This window comes from Anticarsia gemmatalis, chromosome 12, assembly GCF_050436995.1.
Source record: "Anticarsia gemmatalis isolate Benzon Research Colony breed Stoneville strain chromosome 12, ilAntGemm2 primary, whole genome shotgun sequence".
NCBI classification, from domain to species: domain Eukaryota; kingdom Metazoa; phylum Arthropoda; class Insecta; order Lepidoptera; family Erebidae; genus Anticarsia; species Anticarsia gemmatalis.
The window spans coordinates 179947-206549 of NC_134756.1; the positions used below are offsets into that span (position 1 = coordinate 179947).

The 26603-nt window shown below is 37.3% G+C and overlaps 3 protein-coding genes across 3 annotated transcripts; 1 reads left to right on the forward strand and 2 right to left on the reverse strand.

Moving 5' to 3' along the window:
• Positions 1-721: 721 nt before the first annotated feature.
• Positions 722-3219, reverse strand: LOC142977358 (uncharacterized). The gene is made up of 3 exons (XM_076121235.1): positions 3153-3219; positions 2685-2776; positions 722-2359 (listed from the first exon to the last, which is right to left on the reverse strand). Exons 1-3 carry the CDS (start codon positions 3217-3219, stop codon positions 1808-1810), a joined length of 711 nt encoding a protein of 236 aa, XP_075977350.1. The 3' UTR covers positions 722-1807.
• Positions 3220-5970: 2751 nt separating this feature from the next.
• LOC142977043 (uncharacterized) lies at positions 5971-12790 on the reverse strand. Its single transcript, XM_076120721.1, has 3 exons — positions 12676-12790; positions 7732-7992; positions 5971-6154 (listed from the first exon to the last, which is right to left on the reverse strand). The coding sequence occupies exons 1-3, from the start codon at positions 12685-12687 to the stop codon at positions 6044-6046; spliced, it is 384 nt and encodes a 127-aa protein (XP_075976836.1). The 5' UTR covers positions 12688-12790; the 3' UTR covers positions 5971-6043.
• An 11722-nt stretch (positions 12791-24512) lies between these two features.
• On the forward strand, positions 24513-25239 carry LOC142977228 (uncharacterized). Its single transcript, XM_076120998.1, has 2 exons — positions 24513-24546; positions 24679-25239. The coding sequence occupies exons 1-2, from the start codon at positions 24535-24537 to the stop codon at positions 25165-25167; spliced, it is 501 nt and encodes a 166-aa protein (XP_075977113.1). The 5' UTR covers positions 24513-24534; the 3' UTR covers positions 25168-25239.
• Positions 25240-26603: the final 1364 nt, after the last annotated feature.

Genomic DNA, 26603 nt, shown 5'->3' on the forward strand with positions numbered 1-26603 from the left:
TATTATAATTTAAATAATAATATGAAATATTATGATGGAAGTTAAATAATGGTGATTTGGATGATTGAACATCGACTCGCTTCGCTTTTTATAGACTCGGGGACTAAAGTTCTCGTCTAGGGGGTTAACGCTCTCCACCAAACCTTAGCTATCAAAAAACTAATTTCTATGTTCAAAACACTACCCATTTACATTACCAACCATAATTACAAATCCACTTAAAATGGGATGACTAGTACATATTTTTGAAAGTAAAAGCAAACGGTGGAAGTCTGTATTTATTAAACAAACGCATAATGAATCAAAGTTATTCCATGACTTAGGTAACTAAAAGCTTATCAACAATGTGAAGTTTATATGTAACATTGTCTGTATATAACTCTAACAGTGGAATTTGGTTATTCCTATCAGTTCCTTGTGCACTTAATTAGACATGGCGTGTTCATTAGACACGTTGGCAGGCGATTATTTTCCGCATGCACTACCGTGACTACATAATTTATTAAACGGTAAGGAGGAAAAAACGTCTAATGAGCAGCATAATATATCAGTTTAATAGATTACTGTTATTATACCCATTTTATCGCTCTATAGGAAAATAACTTATCAAAATTGTGATGGGTTCCACTCCTCGCAAATATATCGTAGTAAATAGCCAATAGCTTTCGAAATGTTTCGTCATCAAACAATTTAGGGAAAATATTAGAAATAAAAATGCGTATAAGTATAAAAATAACTTGTTTCGTAAATAAATATTTGGTTATATAAGCAAAAATAAATACAAAGAGCGAGAAGTTCTTATTCTATCGATTGGAGTCACTGTGGCACATGAGAAGTGACGGGCAAGCACGGGCGAGACATCTACTCTATCTTATTTATGTATCTACATTATAGGCAACATCATTTCCACTTTAATTCTCTTAAAATTATTATATTTTAATACAAAAAGTAGATTTACCTATATATTTGTTACTACAATCACTATGTCTTCTCTACAGGACTACATGCTAATGAATTATGTAAATAAGTTGCATGGTAATTATAAAAAAAATCTAGTAAAAGTTAAGTTTCTGGTTACTTTTTAAATAAATGTTTAGTTGAAATATGGATTTTAAATGTGAAAACGCGTATTGTAAAGGATAGTTATGCCGCTAAAATACATTATACCTACTACAACTATTTCGAGGAATTATTGACTTTAGTCATTTTCAACAAAAAAACGTAAGTAGCGTAAGTAGGAATTCACCCTTAACTTACATACAAATATTTCATTGCTTTCACCACGCTTTCTCAAATCCACATTTAAATCAAACCATAAACAATTAATAAATACTTTTCATAGACTTAGCAGCGAAGGTGTGCAAGAAAGCGCGGTAAAAGTTCACAAATGGTAATATTAAATATTCTAATTATTAGTTACAAATTGAAACTAATTCTAGCCTTAACTAATTATAAATAGCTTCCTGATTTATAAACAAATAATATCTAGCAGTTTGATCTTTTTCCCTTCGATTTAATGTTCGAAGAGAAAAAGAGTCAAACCACTACGTTTATGAACCAGGGTGTAAATATTTACATGATTATACATTTGGTAAAGCTGTATATAACAAATGAGTTATTTTTAAGTTAAGATAATGGCGACGTCTTGAGTCGAACCGAGTTAAACCAATCAGAATAAGGGGATTAACGTGAACTTACTCTTTAATCTCATCGGCCAAGTGGTTTTTCAATACGTTACTATCACCTTAACTTAGAATAAACTTTAGTAACATATTTCCCAATACATTTAATAAGCAAAATTCGATGTTTATATATCCTTGACAACTTTGTACCTATGCACTCTGATGATGACGGGGGAGTCTGTGGTCACGACCGGGGACCTTTTGGGCGCTGTCTTTGAAGGACTCCGACGATACGAGAAGCCTCCGTGAGGATTGGGACGAGCGTAGAGAATGGTCACTTCATCCTGCGACGCTGACGCAGTGGGCGCGTTGTATTGCTGCGGATACTGGTAGGAATACGTTTCTCGGGAGTCTCCATAGCCCTGCGGCTCTGAGTACCCATAGCCAGCGTATTCGTACTCGTTGTGAGTCGATGGCGCGTATTCACTATCATGATACGGAGGTCTTGCGTACACGGGGTGATGGACTGAAGCAACCGGTAAACGATCCCTTATTGGTCTTCTTGACAGCACGTGTATCACTGGCATAGGTCTGTGTAAAGGAATGGCTGCGTACATGTAGGGTTCGTAGTCCCTCGCGTAGTCGTTGGCGTAGACCCCGTAGTTGCTACGACGACGGTAGAGCTCTCCCAGCGGCGTGCTGTATGCACACACGCATAAACAAAGAAACACCAACGTCTGAAAGTAATTGACTTGTTAGTATTTTAAGTAAAACTGCCAATTTTAACAAGGACATTTGTGTAAAAAAAAATAACAGAGCTAAAGAAATGGAGGCTAGATCCCTAGAACTGTAACCGTTTTGGATGAAATGGAAAACGTGGAAACTTGCACATAAGAGGTTTATACATACAGATTTTGAACTACTCTATCTTATTGACCTAGCGCCCAAGGATATCCTGTTCTCATAAATTAACAATAAAAAAAAACACTTTCACACAAAAAGCACAGTTTCAGGAACCACAAATATTAAAACACAGGTTTTGTGAACAAACAGGTAACTCACTCGTGCATCCATGTCCGCGGCGGCGCGAGTGGTGCGTACAACTGCGGGCTGCGCGCGCGCATGCGCCCACGACACTTCAGCTACACTCTCAACTGAAAGTACAGGTATAGAGCTGTGGCTACTGATACAGTTGGTGTACTTCCTGTGACAGCTTAATAGCTTTCTTCGGCATCAAAATCTGGCAATAAAGTACCCGAATACTCTGGAATTTTCGGCTTATGAACAAGTTGTCATAGGAATCAAAAAGTCGTAATATGAAAATAGTTAGTTATATACAAGTTTTCATTCACGCAGGCTTGATCATTATCACTTCTTATTCTGTTGTGTACATATGCCTACTAATGCAACATTTTGTAGACATTTGCTTGCGCACATTGATTTGGTAATAATTTAAGTAGTCCTAGCTATAAGCGGTGTCTTCAGCTCTGTAAGTGTTGCAGCGCGTGCGCAGCTAGGCTCAGTGTTGACAGGCGGCGCGGGCGCGGGCGCACGCTTCAGCCGCTTCCTTCCGCGTCGAATGCGTGCGACACAACATTGCGTTGCATGCATCATAATTACTTACACACTACTACTACCAACGTGAAAAACAACATTTCAACGTTTTTTTGGAAGTCCGAGTAACTGATTCATTGCGTTTCCTGCTCCGTTTTAGTAATTTTACAACTTTATTGGTTCAGATTATGTATTTGATGTCCAAAACGACAGGTTAATGGTATATTATAGTCATTATCGTTATTAAGACTGGCATATACTAATAACTAGTGTATCCTAGTGACAATAAAGTTTGATATTAGTTGGAACAAGTTCTAATTTTATCATTTCACGCAGTTGCGGCATATTGGTCCTAACATAATTAAATTTTCTCTAGTTTAATATACTCTCTTGACTACTAGATTTCTCTTGCAGATCAAAATCTATCCTACCTCTAGTTAATCCGACCTTGGCACAGTGTTTGTAAGTTGTGTCAGAGCGCAATCAGCTGTTGTGTCATGAAATCTAACGGTGAAGCACGTGTCATCCAGATTAGCATGCGATTCAGATATCTAGTACAACGGTACTAGTTGTAATGTAACAAGGTATCAAGTGAATTTCAATGAGCTGGATCTTTGTAACATACCACCATCCACTGATCGAAGATTTTGCATAAATTACTAGTATAAATAGAAACCTAGTGTAACGTCTCGTTCTTCGGATTATGACTAAGTTATGTACAGTCAACGAAATTAGATAATATGTACAGTCACCGAATTTTGTATAGATAAATCAAAACCATGACTATTATTATAAACTCGAATGTTAAAAGATTCGTAAAAAATAACACCCACGCTTAATACGAATTAGTGTTTCTTATTCTTAAAAAGCTTTAAGTTTAACTTCTACTTACTACTGGATTTTTAAATTCAGCATTTTATATTACCTCTACACTGTGTCACGTTATGTGTAATTTAGCAATTTACTGTGTGCTAACAAAATCTTAACAATTAGTCTGAAACTTTTCACAATGCACATAATAAACAGTAAATATTTATTATCAATTACAGCACAACATCGTAACGTAATATACTATTAAAGAGATGTAACGGTCACTCAATACCACACAAGCGAGAGTAATATGTCTAATGTTGTTAGCGTTTAGCAAGTGATGTATGTTGATACGTCTCGATGCTAGATTGTTTGACGCGATTGTTGCGATCGTAGTGATTGTAGTGATGCGATCACTTGTGATTACGACAGACGTGATTGGTTGATCACGGTAATTGATCACTGTGCGATACACGTGCGGTCGTTATGTAATCCTGTTTAGAGATAGGGTTTGTACGAACGTTTTAGTTGTAAACCTTGTGTATTGGTTTGTTCTTATTTTTAGAAATTAGATGGGTAAATGGTATCATCTAAAAACGACAAGAACATCGCATGAAGTATACCTACTTAATTGTAAAATAATAGAGATTTAAGGAAGTTTTTTTAGACCCTAGTTTTTTATAGAGTAAGACTAATGTTAATTAAATAAAAATGTAAAGTTAAACAAAGATTGTAACACATTTCGGGTTGTGACTAGTAGACTAAAACCTAAATTATCGTCTAATTACAATTGAAAATATTATAAGTTCTTTAGTTTGATATAGCCACAGTGTCAGCCCTACATTTATACAATGCGCTGAGAATGATGCGCGTGCGCGTGAACTTGCGCCAGATTACCCACTCTAGACAGATTGATTGCCGGCACACACGCCACCTGACGGTGACATTTAACACTCATGTACAATATCGCAACTTTCTTCAGCGGTTAAAATTGATGGCTGCATCGTAGTGGTTAAGGTAGTCGCTAACAGCTTAACACCAAAACTTGTGCGCATGTCTTTTGTTATTATCTTGAACAGACTAAGAAAAGGGAGCTGGACCGATATACATAAAGAAAAGAAAGGAAAGGAAGAAACACACTAAGGAATTGTATGTAAGCACCAATAGAGTTTTCAGTGTTTGCGTCTTGAAATCACTTTGCGTAATTTGCCTCAGTGTATAATAACTTTTCCTCACGGCCTTATCCCATACTACACGGGATGTATATTCTTAACGAATAAACGTGGCTGACCGTACACATCCGTATAAAACAGGTGTGATGATGCGAATGTGAAAATCATCTAATTAATTACAAACTCTTTCTAATCATGACCTAGTTAGTAAAATACTTGAATAATGTGAGATTTAATTGATAACTTGTAGGCCTCGTCACCGCCTTAGGCGCTAGTTACCTAAACATAGTTATTACCCATAATAATATGCAAAACTATTACATTAAATATATAATTTTATGTACGATAGATTTAGAATATATCGGTATAATTGCAAACTTGAATATGTTGCCAAATTGTTGCCTCTATCGCAAGCTCTGCTGATCCTTATCTGATTTAATGGTCGTTATATTATTTATGTTAGTGTCGTAATATATTAACGAATCTATTATTGAATTATAATTTATTTATCTAGAATATTATACTAAAAAGGAATGTATGTTTGATTGCTGCAGATTTAGCTTAAAGTTAGATATCTTAAAAACTGGCAAGCGTAGAATCGTTATTAGAGAATAATATTTATGAGATTATAGGTAATATTCTTTCGAAAAAATCTTATCGTAATCTCTTGGCACTAAGCAGTAAATGCTTTTTATTTAAATTTTTATACACCAAATCGGAGCAACATGAAACTTATTTAAGTAGACTTATAATTAAGTTGTAGATTATTTTGGCAAGGTCATAAAGTAGGATTTAAATTCAAAACAAGACACTAAGGTATAAAAAGTATATTAAAGGTATTCTTATTTATATGTACACTGTAGAACAGAGGGCGCTGGCGTGTTCTCACCACCAGCCGGAGGAGTAGGTGGGCGCGTACGACACGCTGGACACGTGGCTCACGTGCGGGATGGACACCACGCGGGGCACTGACACGATCTTCTTCACGGATACCACCTGGAACGAACACACAACCGTTATTACTATATAAGTATCATCATCATTATCATTGGCATGTATCCATATTTGCAGATGATTCAGGTGGCGTCAGACAGAGGAATATTTGCATCTTCGTTCAGGGCTTAAAAGGCCTATGCGGGAGTCACACGATCGCAGTTTTGGCAGATGGAAGAGCTTGAGGTCGATGGAAAATTTGAAGCGTGTAAAAGTAGCTGATAATAAAGATATATGGACATTCTTTATTAGATAATGCAGGGTATTAAGCATAGGACACTGTGTAGTTTTGACTTTTTTGCAGTTGTTCAGAACTGTACATAACAAAGTTAAGTTATTAAAAGCTTATTCTAAGGACCTGAACAGTTGTGATGTTGATCTGCACTAAGAATACATTAGGAAATTATATTCAGTAAAACACTTCGTAAATTGCACGACTGTTTTAAGCACCTAGGACACAAATAAGATTTCTGGATCACATTAAGTATGTTATCGGAAATAGTGGCAAGTACACGCGATGCGCACGTAAATATATGTCTAGTGTTCACGTGTAAGTAATACTTGTGTGAAGCTGTTTGAAAAGTGAAACCGTTTAGTAGTCACAGAAAGAAACTGTAATGAGAAAATTATACTAATGGAATCAATTTCTTAAACTTGTAGTAATTCTGCAAGGAGTAATTCGTATGCATGTTAAGTACGAAGTCATTGCCGTTCAACGATCACCGGTTACTGGCGGTTACCACAGCAGATGATCTCAGGACACGAGTTACAACCGCGCTCATTTCGTATGCCAATCATGGTAATTGTGCCAATGTCGTTCAAGGCTCAGCTTGCCTCAGACCTGTACCTCGATTCTCTACCACTATCGACTACCGACAACCGGCTAGCTATCGAGACTTTGACATTCAGAATGTACTGCCAAAATAGTTCCTACGACGCCCGGCAGAGGCGCTGATCAGATTTTCATAGAAAGTTTCTCGATGACAGTCGGTTGTCGGTAGTCGATAGTAATAGAAAATCGAGCTACTGATCCTAACAGTTCACTTAGTACCTACCATTTACGCTGATGGAATATATAGCCATTTACCTAATGTTTGGTGTAATAACTCATGAATAACGATTTATCAAATAACGCACATTCTCTCTGCGTTTTGAGGTTAATGGATTTTCAGCGAGGTCACATTTTAGGGGCATTTCAGCTGAATAGCTGTTACCAAGTAATTTATATAGTTGTCGTTAAGTAAACTTAATAGTTCATTAATCATTAGAAAAACAATAGAAGAAATAATTATGAAATACTTAAATGGTTTTGGAATAACTAAATAGTACAGTAAAATGTATAGGTTCGTGATTTGGCTGCCTCCGTGGCGCAGTGGTTTAGGTCGCCACGCCGCTACCATTGCGTCTTGAAGTCATGGCTTCGATTCCCACAAGAAACAATATTTGTGCGATCCACAAATAATTGTTTCGGGTCTGGTTGTGCTTTCTGTTCGTTGTTTGTATGTTTGTAAAAGTCCCCGCGACGCAAGAGCAATTTTCAGTGCGAGCGTTGTTTAAAAAAAAATGTTGTTTTTCCTCACCTTGGGGACCTCAACGATCTTCTTAACGGAGATGACAGCGGGCTCGTGGACGATGTGAGGCTCAGAGATGACGGAGTGCGACACGATGGGCGCGCTGATGGAGTGCGAGATGATGGGCGAGCTGACCGAGTACGAGCTGATGCTGGGCTCGAAGTGGCTGCTGTAGCCGGAGCCCAGCCAGCCCGACGACAGGTAGCCGCGCTTCTCACGCTTGCCTTCGGGGGCGGCCAGAGCCACGGCGGCGAGGAGAACTACGCACAGCTGTGAAGAAACAATAGAAGTTTATGTCACTGAGTAAAACGTTAAGGTAGGTCAGTACTAACAAATTTTATTATAGGTTGCGAATGGGGTTATTTTTTTTTTCAGTGATTAAAATGTTGTCTGGTATTCAATTTGAACCAAGACAGATAATTTAATTTGACTGAAAATACTGAAAAATCCGGATGAAGCGTTCTTTATCCAGAAACGTTAAGTTTGTTTTTAAATGTTTACTGAAGTCCTTAGACAAGTTATTTGCTCTACATATCGCTATGTTCGCAGATACACGATACTCACTGTGGTGAACCTAAACTCCACCTAAACTCCTTCTACTCTATGGTAGATGCCATATATTAATCATATAACGATTTGGCATTCTCTGTCAATAAATATATCAAACACGTAATGCTCGTATTTTATTAATACATAATATTGGCGACGAGGAAAAACTGAACCTAAATGGAAAAGCTACGTAAAAAACGGAGCACCCTACGTGGGATGCTCACCAGACTCGATACCTACATCGAGCAGAGGGCGACGATGTCTGACGAGGACATCACCGCTCGCTCCGCAGCCTTGAAGGACACCATAACAGCACTGCGAGAGTTACAAGAGAAGATAGAAAACAAAACCATAGATGATAACGATGAAACAGCGTATTTACACGAACAAAATTACGGCTACGAATTCGAAGAACTTCACACTATTTTAGTATCAAAACTTTTAACAAAAAAAACCATTATTCAAGGTCAGCGACAGGAAGACCAACATAGAATATACCAATACCATAAGATTATACCAAAAATACAATTTAATCCTTTACATGAATCAGAAACGTTCAATAACTTTAAAAAACGTCTGGAAGTGTACTTTAGACTTAATGAAATTACTGAGCCCCACATGAAGACAAATATTCTTCTGTCTACATTATCACCAGAACTCCATGAAAAATTATGTGATTTAATAGCACCAGACGAACCATTGAATAAGACATTTAACGAAATTACTGAAACACTTGACGACTACTTAGACCCAAAACCTAGCAAATGGGTTCTACAACATAAATTTATATCGAGAACTCAAAAATCGGATGAAACAGTAGCGCAATACGCCGCAGATTTAAAAAAGCTCACTACCAACTGCGAATTTAAATGTCAACACTGCCAGAAAAACATTTCAGAAAGCTTTTTATCTCTTCAACTCATAAGAGGATTGAAAGATAGCGACGCACGTACAAAAATTTTACAAGACCGAACAGTATGTACATTTAAACACCTGACACAGATTGCAACATCTATTGAAATGAGTAAAGCAGAAAATACATCAATGCTTCCGAATGAACAACCAAGTAGTGACAATATCAATAAAATTTCCACTGATTCCTACAATAATTCAAAAAAATCTCCTTTTAGAGGAATCACACCAAGAGATTTAAAAGGGAAATGTTTCCGCTGTGGTTTAAATCACGAAACCAAGAAATGTAGCGCTATAAACATAACATGCTATAAATGCAAGAAGGTCGGACACTTAGCTAGTGTGTGTCTACAACGGCGCTCAGATGCGAAGCCCAGTAAGACTACACCGGATATAAATCAATTAAACGACTCAGCGATAAGCGATGATGATGAATGGAATGATATTAATGTTATATCTGGTGAAACATCCGAAAAATACATGATAACGGTACACATTGAACATGCTAAGATGAAAATGGAATTTGACACTGGAGCCACACTTACTTCTATGTCATTACGAGACTACAGAAAATTGAAAATCGGCAAAAGAATCTTTAAAACTAATATAAAACTCAAAACATATACCGGCGAAGTAATCGAACCTGCAGGTGTTGCATACGTTCAATGCAGATGCCAAGGAAAAGAATTCCACGGTAAATTATACCTCATCAACAACAACGTTGACCCCGTTTTTGGCCGGAGTTGGATGAAAGAACTCGAAACTCTAAATTTAGCAGATATAAAAACTTTACAGCAATCAGAAAATCTAGAATTAGACCAGCTTTTGGAACTTTACAAGACATCAGTATTTCGATCCGACTTAGGCGAAATACCCAATTACAGAGGACACCTAAATCTACAAGAAAACACAAGACCAATTTTTATCAAACCACGTAGAATACCGTACGCTTTAAAAACCAAAGTGGATGAAGAGATCGAGCGACTATGCAAACAGGGTGTCATCACGAAAGTCGACCACTCTGATTGGGGTACTCCAGTGGTACCAGTTGTCAAACCGAATGGGAGTATCCGATTGTGCGCTGATTATAAAGTTACACTAAATAAAGTCATACAAGATGAACAATATCCAATACCTATGATAGAAGATATATTTGCAGAGATGAACGGAGGTAAACTATTCTGTACACTCGACATCACCCAGGCATATCTCAACATGACAATGGATGAAGAAAGCGCAATGCTACAAACACTAAGTACGCATCGAGGCACTTTTAAGGTGAACCGCCTAATGTTCGGCGTTAAGGTCGCGCCGAGCCTTTGGCAGAAATTTATGGATAAACTCCTTCAAGATCTCGAAGGTGTAAAATGTTTCTTTGATGACATCATCATTCAAGGCATCAACAAAGAACAATTACTACAGAGACTTAAGCTCGTGTTAGACAAACTAAAAGAAAGTAACCTACGAGTAAACAAAAATAAGTGCCACTTTTTCAAAACAAGCATCGACTATTTGGGACACACTATCGACAAAGAAGGTCTACACAAAAACAGAGAAAAGATTAACGCAATAATTAAAACAGAACGCCCAGTCAACACCGCAGAATTGAGGACATTTCTTGGAATGGCAAATTTTTACAACAAATTTATACCCAACCTATCATCGATCACGAATCCACTGAACAACTTACTCAAGAAAGAATCTAGTTTTCGATGGTCTACAGAATGCGAACAGAGCTTTATACACATTAAAAAAGAAATTCTAAGCGAAAGAGTACTTATACATTTTGATCCCAAGAGGCCCTTGGTTCTTGCAACAGACGCATCTCCACTGGGAATCGGAGCAGTACTATCACATAGACTCCCAGATGGAACAGAAAGACCGATAGCATTCGCTTCCAGAACACTATCGGATAGCGAGAAGAAGTACAGCCAAATTGACAAAGAAGCTACTGCCATATACTGGGGATTGAAGAAGTTCTTTTATTATTGTTACGGTAGAAAATTTATCCTAGTGACAGACCATAAACCACTGACAATAATTTTCCACCCTCATCAAACGTTACCAGCAATGAGTACAATGCGATTATTCCACTACGCTCATTTCTTATCTGGATTTGACTACAACATTGAATACAGAACTTCGCCTAACAACTCAAATGCAGATTACCTATCCAGGTTCCCAGTAGAAAACACAAAGGCAAACAAAATGGACCAGAATTACAGCTTTCAACTTCAACAAATACATACCATTGATGTCAACCCAAATATCATAGCGAAAGAGACAAGTATTGATTCCGATTATACACCATTAGTACTCGCATTACAAACTGGCCGATCACTTAAAACGCTCGGTTACAATGATAATGAATTTACTTTACAAGATGGATGTATACTAAGAGGAACGCGAGTCTTAATCCCAAAAACATTACGCGAACGAGTGCTGGACGAACTACACCTCGGTCACCCGGGCATTGTGAAAATGAAGCTACTGGCCCGCAGTTTTGTATACTGGAAAGGAATTGACAATGATATCGAAACAAAAGTTAAGTCCTGTAGAACATGTAGATTACAACAAAATGAACCAGAGAAAGCACCACTACACCACTGGGAACACCCAAAGGGCCCCTGGCAAAGGCTTCATATTGATTTTGCCGGACCTGTTTACGGATACTATCTTTTAATAGTTGTAGACGCATTTTCGAAATGGACAGAGATTATACCTACTAAATCAACGACAAGCTCTTGGTGCATCCAAAAATTGAAAGAACTATTTTGCACCTATGGAACACCTCTACTCCTTGTCTCAGACAATGGCCGACAATTCGTATCGGGAGAGTTCGAAAAATTTCTAAAAGACTGTATGATTTCGCACAAAACCTCTGCTCCATACCACCCTGCAACCAATGGACAAGCTGAACGATACGTACAAACAGTCAAGAGAATCTTACGAAGCTTAGAGGGAGAAAGGGGTAATCTTCAAGAGAAACTTGTCATGGTAAAAACTCGCCTCAGACGGACACCAAACTTGAATGGTCAGACACCTTATCAGTTAATGTTTGGAAGAGAAGTTCGAACAGCATTACACTGCATGTTTAGAAACACCCATAAAAAAACTACATCAAAACATCAAGAGATCAAGGTCAGACAGTTGGAAGTCGGCGAACGAGTACAGGCCCGTGACTACACGAGTGCTAAGCACCATTGGCAGTTTGGTACTATCACAAGACGTCTAGGCCGACTTCATTATGAGATCCGCACCGACAACGGCGATGTCTGGCGCCGACACCTCAACCAGGTGTTGGCTGCATCTTATATTCAGCAGAACAGCTAAGAGGTTAGGAGGGGAGAAATGTGGTGAACCTAAACTCCACCTAAACTCCTTCTACTCTATGGTAGATGCCATATATTAATCATATAACGATTTGGCATTCTCTGTCAATAAATATATCAAACACGTAATGCTCGTATTTTATTAATACATAATACTCACGAAAGCCTTCATGTTGCTGGTGTGAGTGTAGTGGTGGAGGACACAGAGTCACAGAGGAACTGATGCTGCGTGTCTGAGCCGCGCACGTTATATACGCACGGTGACAATGTTACAAAATTCAGCAAAACGCCGGCTCACTTGCAAAACTCATGTTTTATTATAATTAACGGAGGTGGTTGAGGTGACGTCACGATGCTCGCATGGCGTTTGTTGTTTGATAGTGAGGGGTGCCGCGTGACGTGTGCGTAGGCGCACGAGACATTTCTATGATAATAATATAGAGAGATAAACTTCTTGGGTCATTTAAATGTAGGACTTCTAATCTTTATAAATCATATTTATTATAGACCCAAAAGCTTTAGTTTTCAAAATATAAGAATCTTTTTTTGGAATAAATGAATATTTAGTAATCGGTAGAGATGCCATTGATGAAACTCATTTCCTTTTTTGTGTAATTAGATGTAAGATATATTGTACAGTAGTCGATTTTCCTGATAAAATACCAAAAATATACATTTATAATTTACTGATAGGTAATACAAGTGTATTTCCTCAATAAACGATTGTGTGCATCTCAGCGATCATGAGTTTATACACGAACCCAAGCAATAAGTGAGAGTAATGAATGCAACTGCAATCAGTGCACGGTGCACTTGTAATGTGAATCATTAATACGTGTCTTGTATATGTATGCTTTAGCCATCGGATACGTATTATTTCTTTTTTTCTTAATAGAAACATATTAATCAAAACAAAGATCCTTACTCAGGCACAGATTTTAACTTATTTTCGTATTTTAGAAACTCTTGCTTCTAAATAACCAGAAAGATCTCATATTTAAATCTTTGCGTTAGAAAGATACGAGATATGATGCGAAAAAGAAACAAACTCTCGTTTTGCGATCTGAAATGTTACACAATGACTTGCCTTTTATGGTAATCGAACCCAAGGCATTTAGTTGCCTGCTTTTACTAGCATGTGCCTGTAGAAGACCTTTAACTAAACTAACATCGCCACACAAACCGTGAAATTGTCACACGATTGCACTCAATGACTCATCAAACAAACTTTATTTGTTCTACTTTACAAACCAAACGTTTTGCAACAAATATTTGATTTGTGTATTGATATTTGATTTGTGATATTTGCATCGAGTCTATTATAATGCAACGTTTCCAATGGCCGAGCATTACTCAATTACATTTGCATACAAATCTGCGATTGAATGAACATGTGTTCTTATGTATAATGCATTAATTCCTAAAATACATTGAATTATGAGCATAGTAGACTAATTGGGAGACATTTTGGTAAGTCGAAGGTCTATGTCTTAAAGTTAAAGCAAAAATATTTCAACTCATGGAGCTTATAACTAGATTTTGTGCTTTCTAGAATCTGTCCTATAACTGGAAGACCCATGGCAGTACAAAAATATTCTTTATATCAAAATATTTTGATCTATTTATACTATTACTTAAATTAAATGATGTACACTTAAACTTATGTCATTAATCCACCTGCCTATGGGTGAAAACCACATGCAAAACCAGTCAAAAGTTTATGTCTGTAACGAACAGAATGATGCAGACGCGGCGGCGTCTTTGATTTATCACATGCAGCGATAGATTGATTGTTCTATAACAGTAATGCCGAAATAGTTTTAACTGATTCACCGATGATCCAGTTTTTCATGATTTATAACTAATTACCGCAATAAATCAAACTAGCACAGGAAATATAACTCACCCTCACACTTACCTACTTACATTAACTTAAATATTTGCGTTTATGCAGTCGCTTGTAAATTTATGTACTTCTACATAATATAAACTATAGTCCTACAAGCCAGTAGAGAGCCACACATGCAAGATTCACAGATGGTGGAGGTACAGAACGTTCAGTACTAAAACCTTTAACCACTCGCAGGTCTACGCAGCATACGGTGGCCCGTATGATACAGCTTCTTTATTTCGAAAATATACATACATTCTTAATTAAAGTCGAGATTAAAATTGCACGCCAAGGCTGTCTATTAAGTAGTAGGACTATACATGATTGTTCCAATCGTTGGAGAAATTAATTAGAAATAGCTTCATGTATTGATTAATTGCATCGCGTTGTGTGCGGGCGCGGGCGTGCGGGCGGCGGATGTGGAAGCAATGGAAGCAGGAAACAAGGAGGCCATATATCTTGATGTACGCGCATGCGCATCACGATACTAAACCACACTTTTGATTATAAAGAAAATTGTACATGGGCAAAAAAAGTATGTTTTATCTGTATCTTATTTGAATCAGATCATCATCAGCCTAGCCTTTCTTCCAACTAAGTCGGGAGTCGGCTTTCAGTGTCATCGGATGCAGCTGGATATAAGTATTTTACACGGAGCGACTGCCTATTGGACTTCCACATCTGAGTTATAACACGACTACCTTCGGTAAGACTGGGTGCCAGACTTTCAAGCTTCTGACCACTATTAAAGATTGTTAAACGAGACCCACAATTTAAGGTGCCCTTCGAAACTCTGAACTTATCTTGAACTAGATACATCTTAAGTCTCCAATGGCAAGCTCAAACTATCCCCTATTTGCAGATATATAGGTTTTTGCTGAAAAAAAAAGTTAGCTTATATAAGAAAAAGCTATATTACATATATATATTTTTTACGGGTGTTTCGCTTTTTTGACATGCCTATTTAGGTATTATGTATGGCTATTAGGTATTGCCGTTCTCATTGTAACTCAAGAATATCGAAGATGCAATTGTATGTTACATCCCACAGTCAAAAGCCGGCTTTATACTCATGAGCTCGTAACGTAAGCTGTCAGAAATGATCGCTATAAATAATTCTGACTGATGTATCCATATTTTACTATTCATTCATGTAAGTTTCAGCTACAAGTGCAACGGGTATACTCAGTATACTGCTTAATAAATTACCGGATTTGGCAGTGTAATAACTTATATGGAAGAAAGATTACCTCTTTCATAAACCTCTCCGCGTAAGGAGAATATAGGCTTTTCTACATTCTTTTCATTCACAGGAGACCTAAAATTTATTGGGAGTAGACCCTTTCCTAGCAGTAGGACAGTAATGGGTTAAAAAAATGACCAATACTTAGATAAGCCCTATGTTAGAAAGCTTAAAGAAATTGGTCTTTATGCAGTAAATTTTCAGTAACACTGATAATCTTGTATCTGAAAATCTCGTGTCGTTGTAAATGAACCTTGTTTGTAAACAAAATAAATATGTACGGAAATATACAAATTTTTTTGAATGAACAAGACACTCAAATTGTAAGCGTGTGATTGTAATAAATTGAATCAAATCAAACAGCGACGAGTGTCTTATTGAATTTTGCTCTCGAAAGTCAATAAATGACTTTTCTTATTTGATTGCTTGTTGTCTCACATTTGATTTAGGGTGTGCAATATAATGTACATGCATACATGTATTTCATCTCTACTTGCTCTTATGTGATAATCAAAAAATGCTCTTTTTGTGCGGCATACTCGTGACTCTTAACCTCTTATTCATAAACACACTATAAACCTCTTTAGTTAAAAAACTACTATAATATGTTTTCTCTCTTTGATTTCGCTAAGGAGTGAAAGAAACAAAACTCTTTATAAGCCTTTCATAATTTCATATATTTTTATGAATAAGAGGGTTAATGTATAATCATGTCTCCACCCATGTGTGCCTCAAAAATAAGTTCTTTATTTACTTCCTCGAAATATAAACTATCACCCTATTCAGAAGTTGCCCCTGTTCAGAAGTTTACCCGTAAAAGCGTAACAAACAGATGGTTAAAGTAACTTTAGAATTAGTTATTGCAATAAGGTATTTGATATAGGTAATCATATCAATTAATTATCTGTAATTATAAAACGTACTAATATAAAAACCTCGCCACGGTCCTCAGTGTAATCGGTAACGAAATTCTTGTACAAATTACTCGAAGAAGGGCCTCCACGAAATGTCAAGTTCAAAACATTCATAACTCTTCATAATAACTTAGTAAAAGTAATGTAAGTAGATATGTATGTTTGTCACGTTATTACTATAGTACCTACTATTGAACTCGTTTTGATAGTAATATAATTAATTGTGACAAAGATCATAAGACTTGAATTCTCGTGGAAAATATAAGAGACAGTATCGAAATCAACTCTTTAAACTCTACATAAACGTCCTAAATAATAAAAGAGTAAAAAAAATGTTTCATTTAGCAGGCAGTTTACTATTAGATTTAACACAGATGGTAAGTATAATAGTAGACAATATTTTATAAAATGTCACTCCTATTTCGCTCGCAGGTATAAACAGAGGTGTATCGCAATGTTCCGCAATTTTCACACTTTAGTTTTTGGTGAGCCTATATGTATACAGGGCACGTGTTTTAATGTTACTAAACTCTAGGTCACTGTTAAGAATATTCAAACAGAAATTAGGAAAATACAACAACACTTCTTTCGACTGGGGAGACCAGCCACTCTGTCTTTTCTTCTGTTCATGTTCATAGAGTCTGCATTTACTCGTTACTCTACCATTCGTACTATTCAAAGGCAGTTATCCAAATTGATTTCAATGCAAGCGAAGTCGCGTTCAAAAGCTAGAGATTATTCCACATATTTTAGTCCGTACATGGTATACATTGGGTGTATAAAAAGAGGTTTATGTACAGTACGTAAGTAAAGTGATTGATTACCGTTAAGCAACATTTACGTGGTCTGCGCGGTCTGTGGCCTCGCGCACTTAATGTGAATACCTATCAAATACGCCTTAGTCCTTCAACGATTATGTATTCCGAATGTAGATTACACTAGCTTCTGAATCTGACTTCACCCGTATCGTCATGTTCTGTTATTCAACTTTTGTTCGTAAAAAAGGGGCCTATGCTATTTTTAGCTTCCAAATAAAAAAGGAATTTTCTAGAAGTAGAACAGAAGCTTCGGAGATTTTTCTCTACATTTCAACTTACTACACTTAGGTACTTATGAAATTAAATATTCGTTTTTTGCGAAAATGAGGCTCCTCTTTGCTAAAATGAATCTAAATCGTTTAAGCAATTTAGCCGCAGCAAACAGACAGAGTGATTTTCGATTTTATTAGTACTTAGTAGATTAGTATCTTCATGGTGAAATTGCTCTGTCAGTAATATAGCAAGGTTTATTAACTTATCATGGTAAAACTAAAACCTTGTGTTTGAGATACCAAGTATTCTGACCCACTTGCTTGATTGACCTGAAATATGATAATTTTTGTGTAACCAACTTGATGATTGCAGGTCTGGATAATCTGCATAAATTCTTCTAGAATGCAAATCATATTGATTATAGTTTTTGCAGTAGATAATAATCTGATGATGACCATGGAAAATGGAAAATGCTTTTTTATTATTGGGTAAGGAAGGTTTTACACTGTATCCACTGGCTTTATCAGAAAAAAGGGGACATAGAATTTATTCATCAAGCAGCAAGCTCTTCCAAGGCAATTAATGCCCGGTTTCTGAGATACATTTAGCGGTAGTTTATCTTTTTAATAGCGTTTTTTATATGAGTTTAATCGCTATTGAATAGATAAACTACCACTAAACTCACAGAAACAGGGGGTAAGTCGGTCACTGTCACATGAAGGGTCGAGTTTCAATCGTAACTATAAAATGTCTAAACCGTATTCCTGTCCTAACTACCATTGATATGTGCATACGTTTAATCAACTTAATTAAGATAAGATGTTATTAAATTAAGCATTTCTTAAAGTGCCTTGACCTAGGAAAGCGAAAAAGTCTTAATTAATTACATTATGTAAATAAACAATTTTTATGTTTACAGGAAGTAAAACTAGTCTAAAATTAAGGTGATCAAGTATGTACGATTAATAAACATCGTAAAAGAAATTAGTATTAGCATATCATCGGTTACACATAGATGGCAACACTTAGCAATGTTGCGTAAATTCGCACAGATATCTATACTAATATTATAAAGCTGAAGAGTTTATCTGTTTGTTTGTTTGTTTGAACGCGCTAATCTCAGGAACTACTGGTCCGATTTGAAAAATTATTTCAGTGTTAGATAGCCCATTTATCGAGGAAGGCTATATAACATCACGCTACGACCAATAGGAGTAGAGTACCAGTAAAAATGTTAAAAACGGGGAAAATTTTGACCCATTCTCTCTACTGTGACGCAAGCGAAGTTGCGCGGGTCAGCTAGTTATTTATAATTGGGATCTTGCAAACATTGAGCCTAATGGTAATTATTATTTGCATAAATGTCGTATTATTTTGTGTATGTAATCTATACTAATATTATAAAGCTGAAGAGTTTGTCTGTTTGATTGTTTGTTTGTTTGAACGCGCTAATCTCAGGAACTACTGGTCCGATTTGAAAAATTATTTCAGTGTTAGATAGCCCATTTATCGAGGAAGGCTATAGGCTATATATCATCACGCTATGGCCAATAGGAGCAGAGTACCAGTAAAAAATGTTTTAAAAAGGGGAAAATTTTGACCCATTCTCTCTTATGTGACGCAAGCGCAGTTGCGCGGGTCAGCTAGTTATTTATAATTGGGATCTTGCAAACATTGAGCCTAATGGTAATTATTATTTGCATAAATGTCGTATTATTTTGTGTATGTAATATTAAATGTGTTGATGTGATGTGTGTATGTGTGTGTGTGTGTGTGTGTGTGTGTGTGTGTGTGTGTGTGTGTAAGTGTTAGTGGGCGTGGTTATCTGATTATAAATGATTGACCGTTGAGTAACTGTTTATATCAGATGTGCTCAACATTTAATGACATGAAATTCTTGAAAAAAAATTGGAAAGAAATAACAACTCCTAAGAGCTATTACGCACTGTCGACTGGTCGCCGGCGACCGGCAGTCGCTTGTACGTCGCCACTACGCGGCGAGTCGTCGAGTCGCCCGGGCGATCGACGACCAAGTGCGTAAACACCTGTATAAACTATAGTAAGTCACAGTCGCCATCGACCGAGTCGCCAGCGACCAGTCGACAGTGCGTAATAGCTCTAAGCTGCATGTTAAATCTTGTAAATACAGAATATTTATGTTTACTTACATTTTATCGAGTAAAATATAGTTTACACCTGCATATATGTTCTATACCATTGTACACCTGCATAAACATAACTTAATGGCCGCTACAGCGTCAGTATTACATTAATAATATGTATTTATCCACAAAGATATCGTGAATGTCAGTAAACTTTTATACATGTTCATTAAAGTTGAAATCAATCAATTTGAATTGCTACGAGTATATAGCTTAAGTTTATTTCATATACTGTTCCGTAGTTTTGTAGTTTATCGCAAGCTGATTGCTATGCAAATTCATCAGGATTGAAACAAGTAAATAACAGTGTGAATGCTTTAGGTTGAGCGCCCCTGATAGTGATGACTTTGCTTATAAATAGAGCTAGTAGCCCCTCGCGCCGCAGACGAGTTGCTGATCGTTCATGTCAACAGTACGCTGGAAGGACATGAAATGCTAGACTATCTATCTAAGCGATGTTTTGCTATGACTGTTAGATTGAAACCAGCCTGTAGTGCAACAGTTTGTTTATAGCGTCCAAGTGTGTGCACAATACATAGGTTCACTCTCAATATCCTCTCTTTCATAGCACAATGGGATAGTAAAAGCACAGGTTGCTTTCATGCGCAGATAGGCTCCCCAATCTCACTGCAATCAATATAGGTAGGCAATTTTCTAGTCCGACCTGGAATTCGAACCCGGGACCTCTCGGATGCAGCCACATTCACAATCGTTGAGCCACACAGGCAGCAACGACTAGCCTAAAAGTACATAATAATATGTAGATCTCATAAATATTTGCTCCGTTTGGGCATCGAATTGACGACCACGCGTACCGACTAAATCAATATACACGTTAGTTTAATTAATTCACTTTGACTAGAAATCCAATAAACAGATTTACAACGCATACATTATAGAATTAAATATCTATAAATGAAAATTACACCAATAAAATAAACTGGCTGTTTGTATCGAAAAAATAATTAACTTTCAACAATAATGTTTTGCTTCTTATTTAATTTAACACGTTTAATACAACTAATTCATTTAAACATTTGTACTTACAATATATCATATTATTGTAAATAAACATTATTAAATCAACAAAACTAAAATATTATTAAGTACATAGAAAATCGTTCGTAAAGTTTCTAACGTAATTATTTTGGAAGAATTTAAACATTCCAAGCTTTATTCTTTTAACTCATTTTTAGTCTCAAGATAAAGATACGAAAACGATACTAAGTATGTATCTAACCCTGACGTATTTTACCAATATCCAGGCTATTAAAAAAAAAAAAGTTCAACAGCCATTTTTGCCGACTTAAGAATCGACCTCGCGATCTGCAGTTGCATAGATGCCTAAAAGTTTGTCATGTTTAACAAATTAAATTGATTTGTTCTCGTATGATGTTGAAATTAATTAATATTTTTTATGGGAATATGCCGTATCTATACTATATATTTATATTAATATTATAAAGCTGAAGAGTTTGTTTGTTTGTTTGTTTGAACGCGCTAATCTCAGGATCTACTCGTCCGATTTGAAAAATTCATTCAGTGTTAGATAGTCCATTTATCGAGGAAGGCTATAGGCTATATATCATCACGCTACGACCAATAGGAGCGGAGTAGCAACGAGAAATGTTACAAAAACGGGAAAAATTATGAAATTTAAAATTATGAAAATTAATCATTCTCTCTTATGTGACGCAAGCGAAGTTGCGCGGGTCAGCTAGTATTTAATAAACGCTTCGCAGCGCCATCTCTGCCATCATACCGTAACTGCTAATATAATAATATCATGATCTTTCTATGTATTCGATAACATTAACTAACACACGCACACTAAATTAAACATATAATATAGCTAGAAGTAATGAAAGCAAAATCTTTGAACAAGCTCTATGTTAAAGTATTACATTTAGCGCCATCTATGACATGTATTCTGAACTAATTACACTCACTACGGTACCTATAGCGTTAGCCAAGACACAGAGATCTTGTAGAGCCAACTTTCTAAACATACTGTATGTAGAGCGTTCAATGTTCCATTTGTAGCCAACTTCTTTAATATGTAGCGTTCAATGTTTGGATCGACCGATAGATGTCAGTCGGCAATAAAATCGTAGCATACAAACTTGTCTCTAGTCTCTACATAACTAAATAATAAAGGTACTGGTTTTCTCGTAGCAATTCTTTACAGATTCTATGGCAGAAACTCTAGACCGTTACATTACTGCACGTTTAGCGCAGTGGTTTAAGTGGTCACCTCGCAGCAATAACCGTAGCGCCGCGTGTGGCGGGTTCAAATCCCACCCGGGAAAAATATTTGTGTGATGATCACACGAGTATTTGTTCTGAGCCTGGTCGTCAATTTATCTATATAAGTATATATTTAGAAGTATATAAGTATGTTTATCAGTTATTTGGTTAACATAGTACAAGCTCTGCTTAGTTTGGAATCAAATGACCGTGTGTGAATTGTTCAATAATATTTATTTATTTATTTCAAAGCTTATGAATAAATATCAGCTTGTATAACTGCTAGGTGAAGTGACAATAATTAATATATGAAAACGACTGTCAATATTCCATCTGATAAGCTATCTAATACTTATCCAATAATAATATAGTGTATCAGGGCCGAATTCTCGTACTTGTATTTTGGTTTAGACTGGAATCCCTGCATTGACTCTATGTAAAGTTTGTATGAATCTACCTCCAGTCAAGGCGGTGCGTAGGGGCAACAGTTAAGTTAGTCGTAATTAAACCGACTCTTCAATCTAGTTACATGTAACCTAACCTTCGATTCCCACATAGAGAAAATATAATTCGCACTTCTTATTGTTATTTTATATCCGGTTGTTTTTTGTGTAAGCTTCCTTACGCACTATCGGTTAACCATGGGAACAGCAAGCCGCGCGGTTACTGTTTGGTATGCAACCGCCTACGCATCTGTGATTGTACACACTTAACTACCATTAATTGTTAGGCCACCAATGCCCAGTTTCTGAGTATATTCAGCGGTAGTTTATCAATAGCGTTTTTTTATATGAGTTTTAACGCTATTGAATAGATAAACTACCGCTAAATGTACTCTGAAACCTGGGGTAAGAGGTTGTAAGGGCTCATATACACAGTGCTGGCGGATTACGCGGTTTGCCGGCGTCATTTGTTTCTTGCATTCGAGCGGTAATGCTGGGTAATGACAGCTCTGCGCGTTTTGTTCCGGCGGCATTGCCTCCGATATGTGGGTAGTAGCCATAAGAAGGTTAACATTTTTAAAAATTCTGGCTCAATACCAAATTAAATCGCAATACTACTACAGTTTGTCACCCTATTATCTCTACCTGTTAAGAGCTTTCACTGAAAAAACTAAACATAACGCGAGTACAATAACCAAGGAAGCTTTCTACATCTCTATGTATTTTTACGTTGAAGGATTTAACGGTAAACACTCCCCTTCCATGATCTAGGTCATCTTCACACGAAGCTCAGGGCCACAGACTCGCCTTCGACTTCGACTACTTAACACACTATGCATTAGATTTTTGGTTTTTTAAATAATTCATTGATTCAATTCTTATGATAATAATGTCAATAATCGTTTAGATCTATTAAGATTACATTATTATCATTAAAATATGATAAGTCTATTAAATATTAAATTAAAATATTGCACCAATGTAATGTCCTTCTAGCCAATATTCGGCTAGTGGCTAAGCTGAAAGATTATATGTGTGTCCAAATGTGTGCAAAAATACACAAATACGGTCTCTATTCCCTCACTGTCATAGCTTGGCGGTACAGGTGGAGTGCGCTAAACCTTTAAGGCTTTAAGTGCTCTATGATGCATGGAGGTTTACGAGCTTAAGTTCCTAACACAGGACAATCACTGGAGAATTACTGTAAAGAAAATCTCGGGTGTAACGGTCAATGTACTGCAGGTCGATTGATCGGCCTCTGGTAGTCAATTTCGTAGAAATGCAGATATCGGCCTAGCTTTTATTCCAAACTTTGTTGGAGACGGCTTTTAATCTCACCTGGTGCAGCTGAATACCAGTGTTTTACTTAGAGCGACTGCCTATCTGAACTTCACAACCCTGTTACCTGGGATATAACACGATACCCTTCGGTAAAACTGGTTGTTACTTGTTAGACTTTAAAACTTCTGACTACTATTAACGACTGTCAAAGATCTTCGAAAATGGTTGCCGGGACCCACAATTGAACGTGCCTTCCGAAACACGGAGGTACTCGATATGTATAAGATGGTCATTCATCCACAGAACAACCTCGGCAAGCGTAGCTTAACCTCAGAGATCAATCCGCGCGGCTGTTATTAACTAAGCCACAAGCTCCTCTAAATCTCTAAATGCAGATGTTTGTTGTTTTATGGATGCTACTGTACTCTCTCCGATGGACTACAATTCTCACTTCCTTACTGCTAGATCCTGACAAGTGAAGGAATGAAAGGAAATAAATGTATGTATATATTCAGATTTCAGTTTTTTACCTATCTAATAAATAAGCACTAATGAACAGTTAATTAATTGATTTCTCCATGATGTAGATGTCTAGACCAGTCTTGTCAAACAACTTTTCATATTATTATATTACAAGTGATCTCAAAACATTATTACATATAAGTAACAAGTAAAAAGTATGTGCAATTGCACTTCCTAATATTTGAGCGAGGACGTGGTTGCGCAAGCGCGGCTCTCGTGTCGCATATATAGTGCGCGGGAGACAACACGCAGCATCACTACACTACCGCTCACCACATACACAACATGAAAGCCTTCGTGAGTATTATCTAACACTGGATTGTGAATAAAAATAATGACTCTATCTATCTCTCTCTCTCTCTCTCTCTATCCTGATCTTATTCACGACCAGCATTTGTTGTTTAACTAATGGTACCGTTCTTTCACCAGCTCGTCCTGTGCGCCCTCGTGGCTGTCTGCGCCGGTGCCGCGGTGCGTGACAAGCGTGGCTTCAGTCACGGCTGGAGCAGCGGCGGTAGCTCCCTGGGAGGATACAGCGGTGGCGGCTACAGCGGCGGCGGCTACAGTGGTGGTTACAGTGGCGGCTACAGCGGAGGCTTCGGCGGAGGTCTCGGCGGCGGCTACAGCGCACCCGCGGCTGCCGTGGTGGCCGTCAACAAGGTGGTGAACGTGCAGCGCGAGGTGTCCGTGCCGCAGGTGGTGCACGTGCGCAAGGTGGTCAGCGTGCCGCAGGTGGTCACTGTCAAGCAGGTCGTGCCTGTCTCTGGCGGATACTCCGGCGGCCTGTCTGGAGGATACTCAGGCGGATACTCCGGTGGACTTTCTGGTGGATACTCTGGTGGTCACTCCGGTGGTTACTCTGGTGGTCACTCTGGTGGTTACTCCGGCGGATACGGCAGCGGCAGTGGTTGGTGGTGAACACCCTAGTCTATGACAAAGCTCTATGTGATTTAACTTATACAAATAAATATTTTTTTATTTTTCTAAGAACTCCTTTTCATATACACCCCATTCGCAAAATTGCAATACAAAACAAATATTTCAAGCTGAATAGACCGGCTATCATAACGCAATGTTTAAAGAACTCTAGATAAGAGTAAGATAATCGTCAGTGAGAACATGTTCAGACCATCGATTATCAGTTTAGTTCTTTAGTAAATTGGTCGTTTCCTTTCAATCTACGGAACTGTATAAAAGGTATTCGATTAATTGATTTGATCGAAAGCTGGATATAATCATTATTCACTACTACTGCTAGTTTTCCGTCAAAAGCTCTGAATGATAGCCGATCAGGTTTTAGAAGTCGACTTGAGTGATATACGATTGCACCTCATGTCCCCTGATGAAATTTGAATGATTCAGGATTTTATTATTTACTAGCTGACTCGCGCAACTTCGCTTGCGTCACTTAAGATAATCATAATTTTCCCCGTTTTTGTAACATTTTTCACTGTTACTCTGCTCCTATTAATCGTAGCATGATGATATATAGCCTATAGCCTTCATCGATAAATGGGCTATCTAACACTGAAAGAATTTTTCAAATCGGACCAGTAGTTCCCGAGATTAGCGCGTACAAACAAACAAACAAACAAATAAACAATCAAACAAACAAACAAACTCTTCAGCTTTATAATATTAGTATAGATTAGTATAGATACACTCAGCGGCAGAAAAAGTGGCCCAAGCGCTTATCGTGAATTTGTAAACAAATTAAGTAATATATGAAAGATATATTGTTGTAAGTAGTTGCGAAGTGATCTGTTTAGTGTTATGAAGTGTTGAATTTCAGATTAATTTAAGTGACGGATGACTTTTTCTAACAATGTGTGTTAGAACTGAATTCAGTGTTGATTCGAGAGGTCAGTTGAATTCTGTATTTTGAAATATTGCTGCACGGAAACGATTTTCTTTATGATTTTTATTGATTATTGGTCTATTTAGATTTTAGAAAAGATTTGAAGATGCCACTTACTGCTGAACAAGTGGCTTAGGTGGTCTTGTTGTCCGATCGGGGCCATTACCATTGAGAGGTGGCTGCATTTTTCAATGTATCGCGTACCACTTTAAGGTCTGCGATTAGGAGGTATCGTGAGACTGGTCTCTACACGCGGCGACCAGGAATTGGACGAACACGATGTACATCCGCAAGAGATGACCGATTTGTTAACCTCGAGGTGCTGAGAAACCGATTTCTGACAGCGTTTGAGATTCACTAGAGGCTTCAAGCGGCACGCGGAGTCATTCTTAGTGAACGGAACATGAGGCGAAGGATAAAAGAACGTAATTTACAGGCAGGAAGACCAACCCGAGTACCAGAACTCGAGAGACACCATCGAGTTGCGCGATTACGA